The 22,033-nt window shown below is 39.5% G+C and overlaps 1 protein-coding gene across 1 annotated transcript in view; it reads right to left on the bottom strand.

The window, feature by feature from the left end:
- LOC138287493 (solute carrier family 23 member 1-like) overlaps positions 1–22,033 on the bottom strand; it is a 293,360-nt gene that overhangs the window by 47,822 nt on the left and 223,505 nt on the right. Inside the window, exons 6-7 of the mRNA XM_069227946.1 lie at positions 19,208–19,328; positions 17,121–17,277 (exon numbers count right to left, since the gene is read on the bottom strand). Of these exons, the coding sequence (XP_069084047.1) occupies positions 17,121–17,277; positions 19,208–19,328 (278 nt within the window). The remainder of the gene's footprint in view (positions 1–17,120; positions 17,278–19,207; positions 19,329–22,033) is intronic.

Here is a 22,033-nt window from a genome sequence, read left to right as displayed (position 1 = left end):
TAAAATTGCAAATATAGAAACCTGTAGTGTACAAACAGTATGTGCCTTCAAAGCCGGGTCAATAAGGACTATTACAGTGAAATTCTTCTACTTCAAGGGTACTTCACTGCGGGCTGATAACACTAACAACTTTGGGTACCATGGTTCGATTCCACATAACAAAATGCCTTCCAACAACAGTTAACACTGTAAGAACAATTATCCCTTACAGACAATTTATATTTAACAAATACATTTTTACAATAAATATGCCAAGCCTGCTTTCTTTTTCCCAACTTTACATAATAAACAGATCAGACCTGTGGCATCCAACATAACCTTTCCCATTGAGCAAACACAGACCTGTAGCTTTCGTCACTGGCTTATCACCATAACCAACTCAAAATAGTTGTATTTAGCATAAGCTTTCACAAATCAACCATCAGGGGCCTAATATGGATTCTAACAGTGCAAATCTTCATCTCCCAGGGTTTTGAAAGGGAGTATCAAACACCAGTACCCTTGCCTAGCATGGTGATCTGTTTCCTTTCTTGTCACAAATTACCCGTCAAAGGTCTTTAGCAGAGTACAATACTTATTCACACACTCTTACACCCTAACTGGTTTTCACAATAAATAAGTCAATCCTACTGCCAGTGTCATAACTTTTCATAATAAACAGATCAGGCACGTGGCACCGGACAGTTTTTCCCAATGAAGGAATGAAACCCTTAGCCTTTATTATTTGCTTGTTGCCATAAACTGCTCAGGCCTATTGAATTTTGCATAAACAGACAACTATCTGGAATACAATCACATTACATACAAAATTATAGTTGGAAAAACAATAGCAACACCTCTCAAATGGTGCTAACAAGGATTATTACACTATCACAACATAAACCTTCAACCACAAGGGTTTGTCAGACGGGGTCACTGTTGGAAAACGTCCTTTTCTGAAGGGTCATCCCAAACTTTTTTTCCTTCCTCCTCTTTTTCTGACCTCAGTTTTTGTTGGCTTTAGAACTCTGAGCACTTTACCACTCCCAACCAGTGCTAAAGTGCATGCACTTCGCTGCGTAATACATTGGCTTATCCACAATTGGCACATTTTATGTACTTATAAGTCTCTAGTAAAGTGCACTACGTGTACCCAAGGCCTGTAAATAAATGCTACTCATAGGACTGCAGCCCCCCCTTGTGCTACCCACCTAAGTATGCCTTAAAAAAAATTCAGGCTTGCCTTTGCAGAGCCTGTGTGGGCAGTGTACACTGCCACGTTGACTTGCAATTTACAATCTCTTGCAGAGCCTTACACTGCACTTTTATTACATATAAGTCACCCCTAAAGTAGACCCTAGGTACCCCATATGTGAGAATACCATGTAACTGAAAGGTGGGACATATACTTTTACGCTTTACATGTCCTTCTAGTAAAAATCTCCCAAAGTTGTTTTTCCCTACTGTGAGGCCTCCCCTCTCATGGATTACCATTAGGGATTCCTTATTAAATTTAATACACTGTAATTCCTAATTGAGGAGTAGCCATGTCATGTTTAGTACCTATGGAATTGCGATGACAAATCCTCTTTAATGGCAAAGTCAGATTTTGTATCCACTTTTAGAAAATTAGCATTTACCTGCTGTCAGTCCTGTGCACCTACAGTCTGTCTCCAATACATGTCTGGGGTGGGGTGACACATCTGAGGTGAGATACAGCAGGTTGCCTGCATTCCCTCTAGACAGCCTCACACAAAGGACGGGTAGGTGTGACTAAGTGGCCATCTGCATGTTGATGGGCCATCTTGGGCAGGATGGGAGGGAGGAGCTGCCACACCTGAATAGGCAGTGCCCTGCTCCCACACAAAGGAATGTTAAACTCCTGTAGTGAGTATGGAGACAGGGTAGGAAGAAAGGACCTCGGTGCCCATCTTTAAGTCACCCCACACTTCAAAGGCACAGCTGGGTATAAGCACTGGACCTTTCACCCTACCAAATCAGTACACTTCTGGGTCAGTGAAAACTCTGCCAGGAAGAAGGAATGATGTGCTGCTACAAGGACTGCCACTGGCAGTTGCCTTTCTGCTGTGCTGCCCTTTTGCCTGCCGCCCTCTGCTCTGCTGAGGAAGGACTGGACCCATCTCACTTGATAATAAAATCGAGAGGGGGGGGAGGGACCGGGAGAATAATGGTCCAGTGCACGGTCTCCCAATAATGATCCTAATCAAGTGTATCGGTGCACTGTTCCAAAAGGGGGAAAATGATATATAAAGCCTAACCCTACAGGAGCGAGAACCCTCATTCATCACATTGGATGACCAGCATCATCATCGGGAAAGCTCCTCGTCAGGCCGGTGCTGCAGTGCCTGACGGGCTCCCCGAAGGGGGCTCTTAACCGTATTGCTCTGAATGTAGCAAAGAAAACCAGGTCATGTATAGGTGAACTACCTAGATCTCAATACCTGAGCAATAGGGAGAGAAAAAGAGGTTAAAATTGGTTACTCATCTTGGATGAACATCATAAGTTGAATCAGCAAACAAAGGATGAGAACCAAGGTTAAAATCACAGGAAAGAGTATTAGGGTGAGTGATGATGCTCACTTACTCTCTCAAAGAACACGAGAGGACCGAACCAATTCTGGTGCCTCACTGCGTGGGTCTACATGTTTCGCGTCTAGTGGTCCAGCCGGATCCATTGACGCTTCATCAGGACCAATACAAAAATAACACCTTCTCCAAACAATAATTTAATGCCAACCCTAATAGGGAGGTCAAAAGTAAAGAGCAGTCACTTACGTTAAGTCTACCTGCTACGTCAAAAATGGTCACCCATCCCCAGTCTCAGGATAGAGCTCCATAGGTAACACGTCAGGAAGCGGAACAGAAAATCTGAATCCCGCAGTTGCTGTAGGCCGATTCACCTACCCTCCTGGCGGTGTCCCTGTTTGTAATCTCACTTGAGCCCAGAGTGACTACAAGGGCTTGCTGCCTTGCCTCATGTTCTGAAGTCAAGGGTTCACCACTGACACATCCTTGACTGCGCGAATCGGAATCGTTGCAGCGGCCCCACTGCTCCTCACACCAGATGCCTTGACGTCCACACAACCCTCTATACAAGGTACATTTTCAGTGGGACAAAGTTGGTCCCTGTAAATGGCCTCTACTCTTGACTTTGCCCTGTCTAGCTTGACCAAATAGCCCCTATTGGCACTTTATACTTCTAACTCTAATTTATTTATAAAAAGTCATATCTCAACTTCTACTTACATGATTTTTGTTGTTTCAGTCTTGTTTTACTCATAAAAATATAATCATTTTTTCTAACTTGTTGTTGAGTTTTTGTAGTGTTTTCACTGTGTTACGGATTTAAGTGTTTCACAAATACTTTACACATTGCCTCCTACATGAAGACTGCCTGCTCTGTGCCACGCTACCAGATAGTGAGCACAGGCTAATTTATGGTGTGTAACTGACTTAACCTCAGCAGTATTGTGGCCTCTACTTGGACACGGTGCATACATCTGCTAGCTAGAGACCCAATTTCTAACAGGGACCAACACCAAAACCTTTGCCTAGAGTGGTAATCTGTTAGAGTCCCTGCAGCAAAATAGCTGTGTACAGCCTTTAACACAGTGACCCTTATAAGTGTATTGCTTATTTTTTTTTTGCATTTTCCATTTATTTATTGTTTTGTTATATTTAAAGTAGAACAACAAAGATATCATAGTATGAAGTATAACATAAAACCTTTTATTATGCTAGCCCTGAATCATAGAAATAACACAGTAAAGAATCAGCAGAGTCTCTAGGATACATTACGTTTCAGCATTGTGTTCAATAAACATACCCTAAATAGAGGGAAGAGAAGAAATAGAAGTAGAAAGTATCTAGTGAATCATGAGGGATTGATAGCATGGATATATATGGCAAAACATTTCAATGGAGTCAAGTGAGCATAGGTCTAAGGCTTTAATGAGCAATCAAGAAAGCGGGGTCTATTGCTGAAGGAGTCTACTATACCCTTTCCACAAATGACATATGATTTTCACAATAAATAGACCAGGCCTACAGTTATTAATAATCTTTCATAATAAATAGCTCACATCTGTGGCATCTGACACAACTTTTCCGAGTGAAACAAGCAAGCCTTTACCATTAGCCTATTACATGAATTGTTCAGGCCTACTGTATTAAGCATAACCTGGCAACCATCAGGCAAAGTGTCATAAAATTAAACATATATACAAAATAACATCTGGCAAAACAGAATAAACCTCTTCTAAGAAGAGTTACCAAGGATTATTACAGTAAAAATGTATTTATATCAGTGGGGGTTGTCAACAGCAAAACCCTTGCCTACTACATAATTTTTTCCTGCATCATTTATTCAGCAAAAACTACATAACATTTTCATACAGTCAATCCAATATCAATAAACAGAAAATATCACACTTAAAACTTAATATAAAAAACATAAAATCACAAAGTACATAATTAAAAAAGATCACATCCCCTTTGAAGCATCATAGGAACTTATCACTAGAATAGTAAGGTGCAAATGCATAATTATAATAAAGTCAAGGCAGGAACAAGTTAAGAATATCCTTTTCTAATGATAAATGACCCTCTAATGAAGATAATAACAGCACAGCAAACTAGTCCCATTAGTCACTAATCACAGCAAACCGAGTCTAGCTGCTGGAAGTGCTAGTAGCCCTTTTTGTACGATGCAGGATGTAAAACTGGAACTAAAAAAGGAGTTTGCACCAACTGATAAAGATAGTAAAAAAGCATAAAACAAACTGTACTTTGGGCTGAACGGTTGTCACACAGGCAGTTGGGAAGATTTTCAAACCAATCTCCTTGCTGGGGGGAAGCTAAAAGAAAATTTAAAGAACCCAGAAGTAACCTGTTTAAGTATAAACTGTACTGAGTATTCTCTGTGTAAGTTAGATAAAACTCCAGCTCATAACTGGAGGATACGGCCTGTTAACTTGCAAGGAGGACAACTGAAGGGCATTGATCAAGCGCAATGAATGACGCTGGTCATAAAAAGAAAGCCTTATTGGGGCTGTGGTGGCAGGACCTAAGCATTCTGGGTTAGTAAAAAAAAAAATCTGGAATCCCCAGTCTTGCAAAAGTGATCTTGACGTAGGCTAACCAGGGAAAATTAGCCATCTTGTCCGGGCCCAAACAATCTAGAAGAATGCTTTTAGTAAGACCCAATAGGGTGATTACCAGCTTTTTGCCCACAGCAAGAAGGGAGCCAGCACCAGTAAGTCTTCCAAATAAGTCAAGCCTACCTCAGAATGACAGAAAGAAGTAGTCATCCCAAGCGAGACAATTAATATATCTGTGCAAGAAGCTATTTTGTAACTTTTGGAGACTATCACAATGGCAGTACCCCCAAACTCCCGCCCCATAGAAAGCAACCAAAGTACATTTAGTTTGACACAGAGTTACCATCTCCTTCACTGTCCTATGGCCCAGTTGTGATGAAAAGCAGAAGACTGCTTCAATCATTCTGGAAAATGTGAGTACTCTCAGCGTCAAAGGGCCCCATTTATGTTGGAAATCAAAAGGGATGTCTAAATAGTTAAAACTATCTACTCTTGTAACATGCAATCCCTCAATATAATGAGCTTTCATTTTTGTACCTTTAAGCCCACAGATAATTGTAAAGGAGAAGAAGTGTAGGAATGTAGTGGTTGGTTACCTTCAGAATATCTGGTCCCTACTGAAATAGGTGCCCGGCAAGACCATTTATATAAATTAAGAATAAAAACTGTGCTAACAACTATCCTTGGCGGACAAAGTGATAGCTGCCGAAAGGTGATGTGCATTCCTCACTTCAACAAAAACACATTTTACCATGAATCCCAATGGAGGCGGTGTAAAAGTGTTACGAACGCTTTTTCAACCCCAAGGTTTTCTAAACTGTCCTATAATTTGCATCAGTTCACTGTGTCAAAAGCGCAAGACCATAAAAGCTAAATGCAAAGCGCTTTTCTTTACTTGAACATACCTGCCGATTAAAAGGGAACAGTTTAAACATTGCTCTGCTGTACCAGTCTAAAACCACAATGGACCTTTGAAAAGATGTTATGGATCACGACCCAATCCTCCACTGTTGCTAAAAGGACCCTTCCTAAGATCTTCACAGTAGAATCCAACAAACATATTGGGCGGTAACAAGCTGGACTATTTCTATCGCCTTTTTGTAAGATTGGAACAATGATTGCTTCTCTTCATTTAGGTATTAGAGGTTCAGTAATCAGTGCTCTAAAAATCAAAGCAAGGGGCTTCAGAGGTCAATATTTTCTTTAAAAATATTCAAAGGGACTCCAGATCTAGAGACTTGCCACCTTTGCTCCTACTAATAGCTGCAGCAACGCCCTTGAGCCTGATGATGTTACTAACCTGAAGGACCAGCTCCCTGTCATGCCCTGATGGTTCCCAAGCATCTTGTTCTACAGGGGGCAGACTCAATGATTTAAACACTTGGGAGAAACGAGAGAGCCAGGATTCAGATAGAATGAAGCAATCTATGCTTGATGAGGACCCTTTGGTGAACAAGGGGCTATTTACTACCTCCCAGAAAAGTCTAGAGTCCCTGGCGTTTACTGCCAATAGAAGGTCGGCCAAAGCTGAGCATCTCAGTTTGGATTTCCTGTCCCTGAGCGTAGCTTTGTAAAGCTTCTTGGCTGATTTAACATTTAACATTCTCCCAGTTTTTGATCGCTATTTAGGGCTTTACAGCAGGTTGTCTTAAATCAGCCCTCCGCTAGATGAGTGGTCGACCTGGGTTCTGCTGTTAGTGCTAGAGAAACTGAGTGAAATATGGAAACACTATGGTCACTAAAAACTCTGTCGGGTCAATAGAGTCCCATTTAATACAAAGGCCCCTATTTTCAGAACAAAGCAATAGGGACCGCATCCGAATTTCCCCTCTCCTTGTACTAATTAGTATTCAATTAGAGGGCAAGGGGATTGTGATCACTTAAGCAATTGCAGAGGTTCTAAATTCCAATATTAAGAAAATACATATATTTTTTTTAATCAGTATGACATCTATAGTACTATATGTATTGCCCCCTGTGAAAGATGAGTGAGCCTTTGAAGGGGCAAAACCACACTCACTCGCAAAAAGATCGATAATTAAAAATCTTTTTATTCAAAGCGTCCCCATACTTTGTGTGCTTAAAATGGGCCAACTACTGGCCATTTAAATCTTCTAATCCGCAAATAGAAGACCAATTAAAAGCATAAGAAGTACAATTGAAATTCCTTGCCCATAACTTGCAACATCGGTTATGTTTAAAGTTAAATTTTGCAGCAAAGTCACCTAACAGGTCCACAACTTCTGTGGAGCGGTGATCAAATAAATTGAAGTAAAAACTAATGACCAGCAAGACAACAGGGCCTACTCCGGGCAACATCAATACTTGGAACCAAGGTGAAGAGCAAAAGGGTTTTACTTCGAGGTAAGAAAGCTTAACCAAGATAAACATAGTGTGGCCCCCCTAATTGGAAGATTTCCACATAGAAGTGATCCGTAGATCAGATCTCTTGGAGACAGATTATTTCACAATCTTTTATGTCTGAAACCTAGCCTTCATTTTACAGTGAATTCCTACAATATTCCAAGACAACAAATTAGAGTCCACGCAGTGCAAAGGGGCCCTTGAGTTAATTTTTACTTAACGGGCCTGCAATGGTCCTCTGTGGCCATGGAGTGGAGTGTAAAGACTGAGGACTTAGACATGACGGGGGCACAGTGAGAACTGGGAACTTGGACGACGAGCAGCGTCCGTCAATATCCTGGAAGATTTCCCAACAGGGAGAATCAGTTGCTTAAAGAGGTGATGTGGGCCCAGCTTAAACCCAGATTAGGTACCCTATCCTGGGTGATCCCATTGGCCTCCTGGCCCTTGCTAGGGTCGGGCCTATAAAAGAACCCCAAACATAAATGCTCTTATTCTTCCTTGAGCACCAGCCAAATGATTCAGGGTGACAAGCAATTTTTCCACAGAGACCTTATAAAATTAATAACGACAAAGGCCATGATTTAGATTTTGGAGAATAGGTTTCTCCATCACAACGGTGACAGGTAGCCCATCCACCGAAATGTATATCCCATATGATACAATGGGATTTATATTTTAGCAGATGGCTATCAGTCACAGTAGTGACGGAGTAACGCATCTGCCAAAATCTAACTCAGGCCCACAGTCACCAATTGACAGTTTTGGTACGCACCCCACCCATGACACTCTCCTCACTGTTAGCACGTCATTGTAGAGTCACCTGTCCATCATGAAATCGCCTTGATCCAATGGATTGTCTTGTGAGACAAATTCAACCATGTCTCCCTCTTATTTGGAAGCAAAGGTGGGACTTGGCCCAGGATGATGCCAAAAGGCTCTCTTAAATGGGTGAGCCACCTACTAACGAGGCAGAAAAACTGTTAGCCTCAGCTGAAGGAGGCTGAACTGCAACAAAATTTAATATAAAATATCCTTTAACATAGACTGCAGCTTTACAAACAGCCCCTCACAATGCTCCTTGATAATGAAATGTAGCAGTCTGCAGGAAAATAATTCATTCTTTCAGCAAACTGAACATTGGGAGTGGAAGAGCAGCCCAATTTGTTAATAGGCATCAGTTTAAACATTTTTATTTATTTCTGTTTTGAAAGTAAGTGCTTATTTTTCTGAATTCTTTTTGAGGAAGGTGAATATAGCTGGAGGGATGAGGTCAGTGATAATCTCATTAGTCTCCAATGAAGTACTAAGAGCCACACACAGGTTACTAATTAGGCCATTTCCATGCTAAGCAGCTCTTCTTGGGTTAGAATTGTTAGGTGGGTCGCAACAACACGAGGACCTGTCCTGAGATTAGTAAGGGAGGACTTCCTAAAGTTCTGGCTGGCGAATGTACGGAAAGGCGCCTAACAGCATAAATTTTTTCCTCAACCAAACCAGACTCAGTCAACTGCTCCCAGAACGATGGACAAATAGTAATAGATGGAGCAAGCATGTTTAAGGTTTCTTTTCCCCCTTTGGATGAGGTAACTGTCTTTTTCCTGTGGCCAGCATCAGGATGAAACTTCACTAATATTCAGGTGAACCCAAATAGAAAGTCCTACCTTAACTGTGTAATGCATAACTCTCCAACGGTTCCAAGCGGGTGTGGCCCAGTCCTGCCTCCTCCTGGTAATGACAGACATAGGCAGGCCTGCCCTTGGCCCAGTCTTTGCTCAGGTGTGTCCTGCACAGCGGGTGACTGGTTGGCACTTTATAGCACTATCGAGATGCTGGCCTCGCCTACACAAAGGCCTCCTAGGACTTGCAGTCCCTCGCAATGCAGCGTTCATTGCCCCCAAAGGTCCCCTGCAGATGGCAGGGGGCAAGGCATACCCCTAGTCCACTCCCACCAGAGAGCCAGGCCCAAGTAGTGATAGTACAGGAGCACCCATCAAGTGCAGGAGAAAAGACCCCCAAAGCACCCAGTCAGCAATGATCCACTCCCGTGGGGTTGGCAGCAGTCGCCAGCAGTGGGGGGCCCGATGGTGGAATTGTGGTTCAGGTAGGTTGGGTGACAAGGCCCCTCCCCACTCCTCAAACACCCGTGCATTTATATCTTCAGTAGGGGGGGGGAGCAAAAGGAGACCCACAAGGTGAAAACACTCCCTCAATCCTGTCTGGTTGAGGTTGGCCAGACAGCGGCATCCAACAGCAGTGGCCCCAGCAAATAGACCTCAAATAGTCCCATACCTAGCTATTCTAAAAGCTTGGTTGGTCTTCAGGTGCACCCGGGCCCCCAGGATCAACACAGCCTGGTCCCCCTCTCCGCCTGTCAGGGGCTCCCAGCTGACTGCAGATGTGAAGGCTAAGGCAGCCTCTCTCTTCCCTGGTCACAGTGGACGCTGGTACCCGGGAACTTACCGCTGTAGCTGTCTCTGCACTGTGGGATCTTCTGGCTGATGCCGGCTCACCGCTCCACCAGTCTCTCACTTGCAGGCGGCAACCTGTAAGTCCCAAAGGGCCCTTGAGAAGTGTGACCAGCCCAGGTACAATAGGAATAAGGGGTACAGAAGGGCCTGGGTGTTGGAGGGGCAAGTGGTGGCCTCTTGAAAGGAGGGAATGAATGGGGGCTTTAACCTTACTGACAGATAAGAACAGTAGCATTTGCCATAACCTTTAACCAATAAGACCTACTGCATTTATCACTGTCTTATCAGCATAACCAAATCAAGTCCGCAAGGCAACAATTATGCATACAGTCATAATGTTACACATATATAAAATTACATTAGACAGAATACACTACTCCTAAGAAGGGCTAGCAAGAATTATCACAATGCACAATATCTAGGGTATGTCACAAGAGGTAAGCAACACCAAAACATTTGCGAACTGTGATAATCTTTGGGATTGCATGTAAAAAAAATCTCTACGTGCTTTAACACAGTGAGATAACAATCCACCCTTAAATCCATAACTGATTTAACCTTTCACAATAAGTATTACAGGCTAGCTATGTTTGCAATCACTTTAAATAATAAATGGATCAGACTTTGTTCTTGATGATTGAATTGGTGCCATTACCAACTAAGTCATGCTGTACTGAGTATAATGTTTGTCACAAAGCACAACGTGCAACACAAGTACCCTTTTCAGTGAATGCACATGTCTATTATCCAATCAAATGCTGCACTCAAGAAAATCAGCATGTAAACAAAACCTGCGCCCTTCTGACAGTAATGCTTTTGTTGGCTGCTTTCTCTTAACCAAACAAGGTCTGGCCACAGCTGCACTGTCAAGCCAAATAAAAATGGTCTAAGCATCATGGTTACATTTCGAAACTCAATTAAATACATTATTTAACATGTTTAAGGTTTCTCTCTAAATATAGGTCTACCACAAAGTATGTAAGGGGTTTTGATGGCAATAGTGGAATTATGAGCTAGCAGATGCTGAGGGTTGGTTAAAGGTAGAGAACATGTTTTAGTATTTTAGTGAACAGAACATAGAAAACATATTGACAAAAGAGGCAGGTTAGGGACCAGGTCTGGTGCCCGAGGTGGTAGCTGCACACAAGTGTTTTCAAGGACATCAAGGGAAAAATCCATTGTAGAACCAAGCATTACTTGTGCAAATAAATGGGAGGAATTCTGCTGTGACTTAAGTACACATGACTCCATGCCTTGCTAAAGCTTGACGTGCTTTCCATGATTTCTAACAATGTTGTTTTCACAGAAAGCATGTACAAATATATATTAATTCACCCTAAATTAAATGCCGTGCTTTGATGATGTTTAATGGTATACTCCACTGAATGCAGTGACCACCATTTCTCAGACTTCAAAGTTAAATCTGAACTTTTCTTTTTTTTTTTCAGATCACTTTCACACTACATAAACAAATATTGTTTAGAAGCCTTGACAAGATGTAATACACTGTGATTTGTGGTAGCTACATGCTATAATTAGTTAAAGCAGTGTCTGGAAAGCCTTTATGCTAATTTTCTGAGATGTGGTAAGTCAATTTTACTGCATCAAACTATCAGTGCTGCATAATCTTCATGTGTATGTGAATATGCTTGGGCTGCCACACAGAAAGAAGCTGTCCTAATTCAAATGCTCGTCCAGGCCTGCTGATGTACCCTGGTTTTTGTTTTAAACTGTTTTTAGCTAGCAGCTCACTTTGATCATTATTTTGTGCACCATCTCTGAAATAAATTGGCCTATTTTTATTTTTGGAAGTCATACATTTCCTCTCTCATTGAAATGTCCCTATACTTATTACCACTATATGCCTACTTTATTGAGTCTTTGTGTTCTTAGTAGATCTCTACATGCCCGACCTTCATCTATATGAACAACATACTTCCACAAAGTCATCAGTGCCTACTAAATCTAATCATACCAAGTTCAAAGTATAAATACAATGCAGGCCTCTCTGTGATCAGGGTTTTTTCAGCCTCCATATGGTAATATGCTTACATTTGGTCAAACTTTAGATACATCCATACGAATATTTCTTCTGTTTTTAGAGATACCTTAATTTTATATAATTGTATCATTTTTATACATTTTATAAAGTTTCATTTTATAGCTGAAAACACGTCTTCTTTTATGCTAGCACAACTCATTGTTCCACCAGGCCACCGGCAATGCAATGCAAATACTAAATTAAAAGATGCAACAGATCGAAGATAGACGAGTAGCTATGAACAGACCGGTTATGAATGTTCAACAAATGATCAGTGAGGTGAGGATGAATCCAACAGAGCCACTAAACTACAGTATACATTTACTGCATTGAAGGAGCAGGATAAAAGAAATTGATGTCACAACCTGAGACTTTCTAGTCTCCCCTATACAGTACTCAGTGATGTCTTAATGAACATACATGCATTCCTCAGTTGCTACTATGTTTAATGTAGTGTCTTGGAATGTAAATGGTCTAGCTAACCCCGTAAAAAGACAAAAGGTTTTAACACATTTATCCAAACTAAATGCACAAATAGCACTCAATGTATGAATACTTAAATCTCTTTAAACAAGCAATGAGTGTGTAATATGTTTACTTACAGTTATTAATCACAATAGTAGTGTGTAATTTTATTTCACCAATCCACAAATGTTGAAGTAATATCACAGGAACATGACGATGATGGTAGATAGTACCTCTAAAATGCCCTTATTAAAAAGTTAATTTAACCATCCTAAAACTATATGGACCACTACACAATGCCCTGACTTTCTGGAATAATATTAAATGAAAACTGGCCTTGGTTGACATTTTATTTTCACTGGTTGCTGTATTGTAATGTTTTTTATCTGTTACTTTCAAAGAAAAACTAGAAATGTGTCCCACATCACACGAGTGCCTTCAGTTTCTAGAGTGCTTTCTGATTCATGAATAAGCCGTAATCCTAGTTCCAGAAAATATACATTTTTCTCATCCCCACATGGTTCTTTATCACAACTTGACTAAACCTTTTTATAGAAATCTACTACTGCAAACCTTAAATCAGAAATGGAATCTATATCAATTTCCAACCATGCTCCTGTGATAACATGCATGCATCACAAATGGGTATGGTAATCAAATAGGAGCTGATGATCAAATAATTCTCTTTTACCTGATGATTTATTTAGCAATTCTTAATGATGGCTAATAATTGACATTCAAATAAAGCTAAATTAAGAGCTATATGTCATTTCATATATTGCAAAAAAAGGTCTACTACAAATGCCCCGTACATACGCTTGTTAGCTGAAATCAGATCTTTAAGCCATTTATAGTTTACATCTTCTCAGATGCTGTCTGACCTAGTCACTACAAAGTCTGAAATAAACATGATTGTTACATTAAGCACCAGTAATATTCTTTTGGCTGAAGCTAAATATTTCTGGGTAGCAAATAAAGCTGGCAAAAATATAAACAATTAATTTGACAATTAAAAAAGAATGTAACATTTTTAAAAATATATCAAATGGGATTGATAACACTGATTCTGTTTCTAATAAGGACATCCCAAAAGCATTTGAGCACTATTAAAATTAATTGAATATGGAAGATACTCATGCTTCCTAATTTGTACCTGAAAATTACTTCTCAAACATTCTTCAACAAATAAATGTTAACTTGATTACAGAATCCTTAGAACCCAACATTACTTTAGAGGAAGTCAAAAACATTATACCCTCTTTCAAGAAAGCTGACACTCCGGGTTCAAATGGACTTGAAATAAATGTCACCTTCTAATTTTCTGACGTATTAGCTCCTACTTTGCTTGAACGTTTTAACTTTATATGTAAATGACTATTGATATTTTAAAACTTTAGAGCAATATTATTGATAAATAGCAACTGAAAGATATATGCTGAAATATGAGCTATAAGGCTACAGTATTTTATTCCGCTTTTTTAATTAATCCTTATCAATCCATTTTTGTTAAGGGATGCACATCTTCGGACATAGTTAGAGTTGTGTCAAACATTATGTTTAAAGCAACCTCTTTACAACAACCCTTAGTTGCTGTAACATTTGATGAAGCACTCATATTTTAGTACTCATTATTTAAAATCTCATGTTAATACTGCATGTAACCAGGCAAGTTTATGCACTTTTCCCATAATGTTTATGTTATATTGTGAACCTTTCCAGAAACACCTTAGAAATAATTCTCAAATTTAAGGAATCCCTTTCAATGATGAAAATATCAAACTCTCCACCAATGTTGATGATATTTTACAATGCATGTCAGGTCTTGAATCCTCCTTACAAACTCTTTTATTGGACATTACGCTTTATGACACTCTTCAAACTATAAACCTAATTCTGATATCATAGAAGTCTTACCCCTTAATAGTCTGTATTTAGATTGTATAGATAAAATCACCAACTTCCCCTGAAGCCCTAAATACATTATGGAACCAACACTAATATTAAAATTAATCTTACCTCCATTAAAGAAAAAGTCACTCCACCGATTAATATGTGGTTTCCTTGATTGTTGTCATTGTGGGGATGGCTTGATTAAGCTAAAATGATGCTAGTGCCTAATATGTTATATTTATTATTGATTTCACCTTTCAGGATCAAAGTGTATAGCTTTAAAAGATTAGATTCAATGTTGCCAAGAATTTTATGCAGCAAGAAACTCCTAGAATTGTGCTGAGTAAAGTGGCAATTCAAAACAGAAGATGGTGTCATATTTCCCAATTCTAGACTTCATCAGCATGCTTCTCCTATTAGACAAGCCTTGTGTTAAATAGTTATACTGAGAATAAAACTTGAAGATGGGGAAAGTTTGGAAAAGGTGATTGCGTAATTTTCTTGTAATTTATTACTGCACCCAAATTATTAATTTACTGAAATTAAAGAAACACCCAGTAATTAAAAAGACTTGGGATTTACTATAAGAATGAACAGTTTGTAAAGTATCTAATTTTGACAATGTTACCTCCTCTGTGAGTTGGTGTAGTAAGCCTATAGAAATGAATAACCAATTCATTTTTTGGACACATTTAGACAAGAAAAGCCTCTTTTGGATTTTTAAATTATTGAAATATAGCCAATGAGTCCTTCTGGTGTGCGAAGCCTCCTATAAAACATAATAACCCATGTATTTTTTGAAATATTTATATAAGAACGGCTTTTCTTGGATTATTTTTACCTATTGAAAGATAGCAAAATTATTCATTCTATGGACTTAGAACAATTTTTTAATCTGTCCAACAAAGCTTGCTACAGTAGTTTAAGTTAAAAATTATTATATAAAATACATGTACTTCTTATATTCTATCCATATCTAATTTGCCTGCTTTTCCTACAAAATGACATTTCTGTTTTGGGGCTATAAATGTATTGAAAGCTTAATTTATTTATAAAGAGCTTCACTGAAGTATTTCTCAAAGAATTAAATCTCCGATTAGAACACAATCAGAGAGAGATTTCTCTGTATGTTGGTCTAGAGATTGGTGGGATAAAATTTAGATGAAAATTTATAAAATTTCCAAAGGCACCATAATCTCTCAATCCTTATTTTTCATTTATAGTATGATGTAACTTTTTATTTTACTATGCACACCATTGAAGTCATATAAAATTTTTGCTATTGATGACGGTTTATTTTGGTCAGGTCATGAAAATAAAGAGGTCTTATGTCCTCTGTTGCTTTCCTGTGGTAAAGTGTTTGATTTCTGGAACCTAATATATTATCAAGTGAACTGCATTCTTAAATTGAATGTTTCTCTTGCGTTTCAAAAATGTATTCTTTGCATCTCTTTCACTTTTGGACAAGACTAAACAAACTGACAACTATAAAATATGAACATACATCTTCCAACCAAAACCTCATCAAAAGAGATATCTTTTGGTTACCATTAACTTATTTTGTATCAAGAAAACCTATATGTATCCAACCTTCTTGTTCTCAAGAAGTAGTTTTCATACCTCCATAAAATACTTCATTGGTGCTGTCATTTTTCTAATACCATTTTATGTATTTGTGTTATCCTTCTTTTAATTCTTCCTCAGCTACATATATAATTTTATAGGTAAACTCTTTATATTTGACCGTGCTTTTCCTTCTTTCTTTTATTCTACCTTTCTCTTTTTCAGCTGTCTTTCTTCTGCAGTCTATTTCTATCAATATTAAAAATGTTAAATTACATATTTGAATTATTTTGGTCATAAACACTTCACCTTCTCTCTTTTCAGCTGTCTTTCTTGTGCAGTCCATTTCTATCAATATCAAACATTTTAAATTACATATTTGAATTATTTTGGTCATAAACACTTCACAAATGTTTTTGATACACGCTACATTTTCAAATACCAGAACCCTGACGTTGTTTTTCAAATTAGCATCATTGTATTAGAATTGCATTAACCTCTTTCATGCTGTTATTTCATTTGAAAACCTTAATAAAATTGTTAAACAAACACAAAAGTGTCAGGTTAAATCATGTGTATATTTCTATAGGATGCCAGGGACCTTTCAGTTTATGTGTTGCTGTGACTGCAGAGGACATTATAAAAGTGACTGCTTTTTCTGTTGCTAAGGAAGGTAGGATTTTACTTTGGGCCCAAGCTTTCGTCTTCTATGGGGCACAAGGCACCTGAATGACTGTCACTCCTGCTGAATGGGAGCAAACAGCAAAAGGATGGGACTGAAGATAGTGAGGACATCTGCCTAGGAGTTGGTAGCTAGGAGGATTAATTCATTTCCAAACTGAAAAATATATGTTTGTCTTGGCTCGAATGGTAGAGAATGTTTGTGCTACAATTTGAACCAAGAAGTCTGGAGTGCAGGCCTTATATTCAACTTTGAATATACCTCTGTGGTTTTCTTTTTCGAGCCAGGCAGCTTTCCTAAGGGATGTGTGAGAAATTCTGTAAATGGCACCACTCAGCTCAGAAGCATGCAATACCTTGGTTAAACTATAATACTTTTTGCAACATTATTCAGTGCCTTGAGAAACTGCCCTGTTGCTTCTACGAAACCTAATACCCAATTAATATGGAGACTTTACTTTATTACAAAATGTGCAAGGCTGCACAGAGAACAATGTAGAGAATAGACCTTGAAAGCACATTTAGATAGACAGACTGATTTTGTACCTGGATATGGAAAACGAAACCAAGGAGCTTCAGACAGGACATCTCCTTTCACATCTGTTCGAGCCAAGTACCCATAACTTTGCGGGCTTGAAGGAAAGGCATTGGTAACAGTCAGGGCAAAGCATACCAGCCAAGAGATGCCAATTCCGAGAAGGACCTATCCAATGGAAAAGAAGGAAATCAAGGGGCACAGTGTATTATTTACTTTCATCAGTGATTCAGCATAGTTTAAACCAGGCAAGTAAGGTTGTTCCCATAAAGGTGCCTCAATGGCTTAGGTCAGTTATTGATGTTTCTCCAGTTCCATCAGCAAAAACCATCCACACTTGTCACAGTTTTGTATTTTGGCAAATACAGACACGAGGACAGAAGAAGCCCAATCTGTAATGGTAAATCCTGCAGCTAGACAGCATTTATTAAAATACCAGAAGTCAGGAGTTCCTCTTATCCATTTGAGGTTATTCCACTAGAGATGGAGACAGTCCGCTGCCTATATTTACAGGCATGAACTTTCCTTCAATATAAAGAACAGCTTCCTTTCAATCCAAAAGCTGGGATTTCATAGCAATGCAAATAGAATATGCCTTCACTGCAGAATGCATCACCCTAGAAGAATAGAGCTGGGCATGTATGTGGGAAACTTGAAAGGCTGTCAGACCTCTGAAGAGGCCAGGGACTGTACATAGATAAAGATTCAAGTCTTTCTCATTCACTCATAGACAATGTTCCGCTAATCCTTCGTTGGCGGTGCCCACTCTAATGAGATGTTAAGTCTGAATGCGCCTGAGGGGTAAAATATAATTGCCCCAGAAAAAGACTGACTTTTAAAAGTTCCTGTTCTTATTTAATAAGCACAGCAAATACCAGAAAATTTTAGTTTCAATTCAGAAGGGAAGGGGGTCGATGGAAGGGGTGTGGGAAGGCTGAGGAGACTATGTTCAACTTGGAATATTTAAGGAATCTCGCCTACACTTATGAAGATCCATGCCATCCTATAATAAAGAGACAGAACACCAGGTCTGGATTAATCTGTGAGACCGGCCAATGTGATTTATTGTTTTCATGTTTCAAAACTGGGAACAGAGATGGAGACCGAAGAGGCACAAATATAATGCATTGTTCAAATAATCCAAATCATTGGTGGCTCCACGAAGGGATTCTTGAAACTATTTAGAGGTTGCAATTGGTAATTCCAATATTCAGAAAAAAACTGAAATTAAGAGATGAAAGACAGTAGCAAAAACAAACAATCAGTTTCGTGCCCTCAACCTCTACATGGGATAGCTGCACATTTCACCCTGTGTTGTATCCCTCCCAGTCACTGTGTACAGAATCCCATTGCTTCTGGGCTGGGGTGGGCGTTATAAATGTGAATACATACAATTATTTTTTATCAAGTGCTTTCATAAAATGCACAAAGAATCATACGTGTTTAAGAGAACATAACTATCATACAAAATGTGTAAAAAAGCAACAATTCTACCATCGAGATAAAAAGGCCAACTGTTTTGTGTCATTACTTCTATAGTTACAAACATCATGTACATATTCTATATTTGTGCTTTATTACATCGCATGCTTTAGCCTACCATGATCCTGCACCTAATCCTTAAATCAGATCCCAGATGCAGCAGGTTTGTGCCTAATCCTTAAACCAGATCCCAGATTCAGCAGGTTTGTGCCCCGTTGGATCACTGCGGCCACTCTAGTTCCACCCAGGTCAATATCTGCTCAAATCTAGATAGGTTCTCAAAGTCGAATTGTTTTTTTTTCTTTTTACGAATTCAACATAACGACTCCTAGCCCACTCAGCTACATTTGTACAACATCATATCGTTGAAATACTGCCTTACAAAATTATTTGAATTAAGTGCATTGCCTACCGCTACATTGTCAAAGTAGGTATATCCTTACAAAACCCAGAAACTAAGAGACTGATAAAGAATGTGTCAATCGTCTTTCTTTTATTAAGGCCTCGGATCACTTTGATATGTCACTATGAAATACAATATGGTGCCATAGCCACGACTGTGCTATGTAGGCTGCTCTCCCAAAAAAGTGTGTGTATTAACTCAAAGGGCACTCACTGGGAAGATCTGAAAGAGGTTGACCATCGAGAAGTGGCATTTCTTAGTTTTGCTGTATGTTGGGATGGGCACTGGCACGTTGCGTAGATACTGAGAAAACAGGATGATTAGGAAAGTGGTCCTGAAACAGAAAAACAACACGGATGGAAGGAGTGTAGGAATATTCAGTCAATGCTAAAATAGGAAGTCATAGTGGACTGTTTCACTTTGTTGAAATTTTTTATTTAACTTATTTTCAGTAAAATCAGAAATTAGAAAGATCAGATTAACATGTAATTGAACAGGAATAGCATTGGTCAATTATGCGTCTCTGAGGTGAGAACAAAGAGCATATTCAGCTTAGAATTATGTAAATCTAGCTTTTTACAATGTCGCCCAGTCTCCAACTATATTGCTCTGTACATCTGAGGTTTTTACCGTATTCAGTAATATGGCCTGCAAACCATGCTCCAAACACACATATTCTGTTTAAATGGACAGCTCTATTTATTTCCCGGCTGTCTGTCACTCTGAGAAGTCAAATATCAGTGTGCAGGTCCCCTATGAAATTGTACAGAGAATAGTGATGGTGTGCAGGAGACAGGGACATGTTTCTCCAACCTGCAACTCAAATATATAATGTTTTTCCTTACAGCAGTAGGACATGATTCCCGTGTGCGAAATTTGAAAATTAAATATTGAAACAATGAACACTTCCTACTTTTCTGAAAAAGATGTGACCTTGATAGTTTTATCTTAGAGGAGTTTCGCCATAAGCTTTTGGGTGGGACGTTTAGGTCTACAGTGGGGTCTCCCAGACAAGTCCCTGAGTTTGTGGAGCTCTGTACAGCTACATCAATTTTCAAGGCTTGCCCAATTTACGATTTTGTACCTCGAAAAAAGGTTTATAAGTCTGAAAGCAAACATTTTCAGTAGGACCAACTATGTACCAATGAGAATCTAGGAATTTCTCACAAAAAAACGGTTTACTTTTGTGGATTAAATAATTTGGACCTTGTGGGAGTAATGTGAGTAATAACGCATATCATTCCTCGTAAATGTAATCACACACAGAAGTCATGCTATGGCAAGGTGATTGAGAGGGATGAGATGGCATGTGAGTACTCTTATACTAAATACAAGGTAGCTTGGAAATATTCAATCAGAGAGTGTAATCACTGATTTTTCAATGTGGTTTGTAACACAATCAATGCTCTTCAAAGGCAACATTGACAATGTGGTCTCAACATCACCACAATCCAATCCAAACTACCCATACACTTGGACTCAACCAACTACTTTGCAATCCACCTCTCTCTGATCAATACCCTATCAACAAACTGAGGTCAACGCAAACGATAATACCAAGCCTTCATATCCTTTCAAGATTTCTCCATAGACAACATGAAGCCTGAACTCATCCCTCACCCTGTCTACCCTTCTAAACAAACATTAACACATTTTGGAAACCTATATGAGCACCCACACCCCAATTAAAACATACAAATGCAAGTCAAAGCCTTCAGCACTTGAAAGGCCATGCTGACAATAAATAATCCATCAACAGACAGGAAAGAAAATGGAAGAAAAAAAGAACTCTCGGTGACACAGAAATCCCTCTGTGAGACACACAGACAGCTCATTGCATCAGCCAAACTACTATACCAACACCATCAATTAGGCCACCTACAGAAGCAAAGCACTTTCCAAGACAATCAATCTTTGCACCAACCCATTGTCTGACCCACCTGTGACTCACCCCACAGAAATGTGTAATGCCAAGTTTTGAAGATACTCCTTACCCTTGTCCTTAAACAAAGCTCTCTCTTGGGAACACTTTTTCAGCCCTACTCACCAATGCCTACATCACTCAAGGCATCTTCGCAGAAGCTTTCGAGATACACTCAAGGCCCCACCCTTAAATAAGCCGACACTAGACCCTGATGACTTTCCCACAGGCTCATCACTTATCTATCTTGCCCAAGCAAAATCATTGAATTAAACTCCATGATCAAATTAATGCTGCCCATATACTGCACAACTACCAGCCTGTCTTCAGATTATACTACACCAAAGAGACTTCTACAATGACAATCTCTCCTCACAACAGTGGAAGATGACCCCTGCACCCAATATTGCTGAACCTCTCAGCTGCCTCGATCCAGTCAACTATCCCACCCTCAAATGCACACCTTTCCAAACGACACCAGTTTGCTCACATGGACACCTTGAGGTCCCAGCCTTGAAGTCCCAAAAGATCCTTATCACCTGTGGAGTCCCCCCATGGCTCCATGCTGTCCGGCATCTTCAACCTCTACATGGAACTGCTTGGTGCTCCACTCACCAAGCATTAATGTGCAGATTATATACAACTCTTCTTGAAAGCTTACTCTGCTTCAGACATTCAACTCCTCAGTCACTGCCTACACATCATCCAGACCTGGATCTCCAGCACCAAACTGAAGCTCCACTCAACAAAGACAGACTCCCTATTATTTACCAATAAGAAAACACAAGAAACAGTACAAACCTGGGTCAATGACACGGACTTGACAGATTCGAACACCAACTTTCACTGAATGGAAGCGATCTGGATACACTATAGACACCACCCTCACCCTGAAGGAACACATTAGCAAAAAAAAAAAACAAAGACAGCCTGGCACCAGCTCTCTCTTCTAAGAAAGTGAAACAGTTTCTTACAGAAAGTTAAGCGACTTTAGAACTGCGGTTCAAGCCCTCGGAATCTTCCATCCGGATGGTAGTAATGCCATGGTCTATGGCCTTCAAACTCCACACTGCCATCACTTAAAGGCAGCCTAAACACTGCAGCACATCTCATTTGGG

This window comes from Pleurodeles waltl, chromosome 4_1 (assembly GCF_031143425.1).
Source record: "Pleurodeles waltl isolate 20211129_DDA chromosome 4_1, aPleWal1.hap1.20221129, whole genome shotgun sequence".
NCBI lineage: Eukaryota > Metazoa > Chordata > Amphibia > Caudata > Salamandridae > Pleurodeles > Pleurodeles waltl.
Note: the sequence above shows the minus strand (reverse complement) of the source record. Positions and strands in the feature narration are given on the sequence as shown.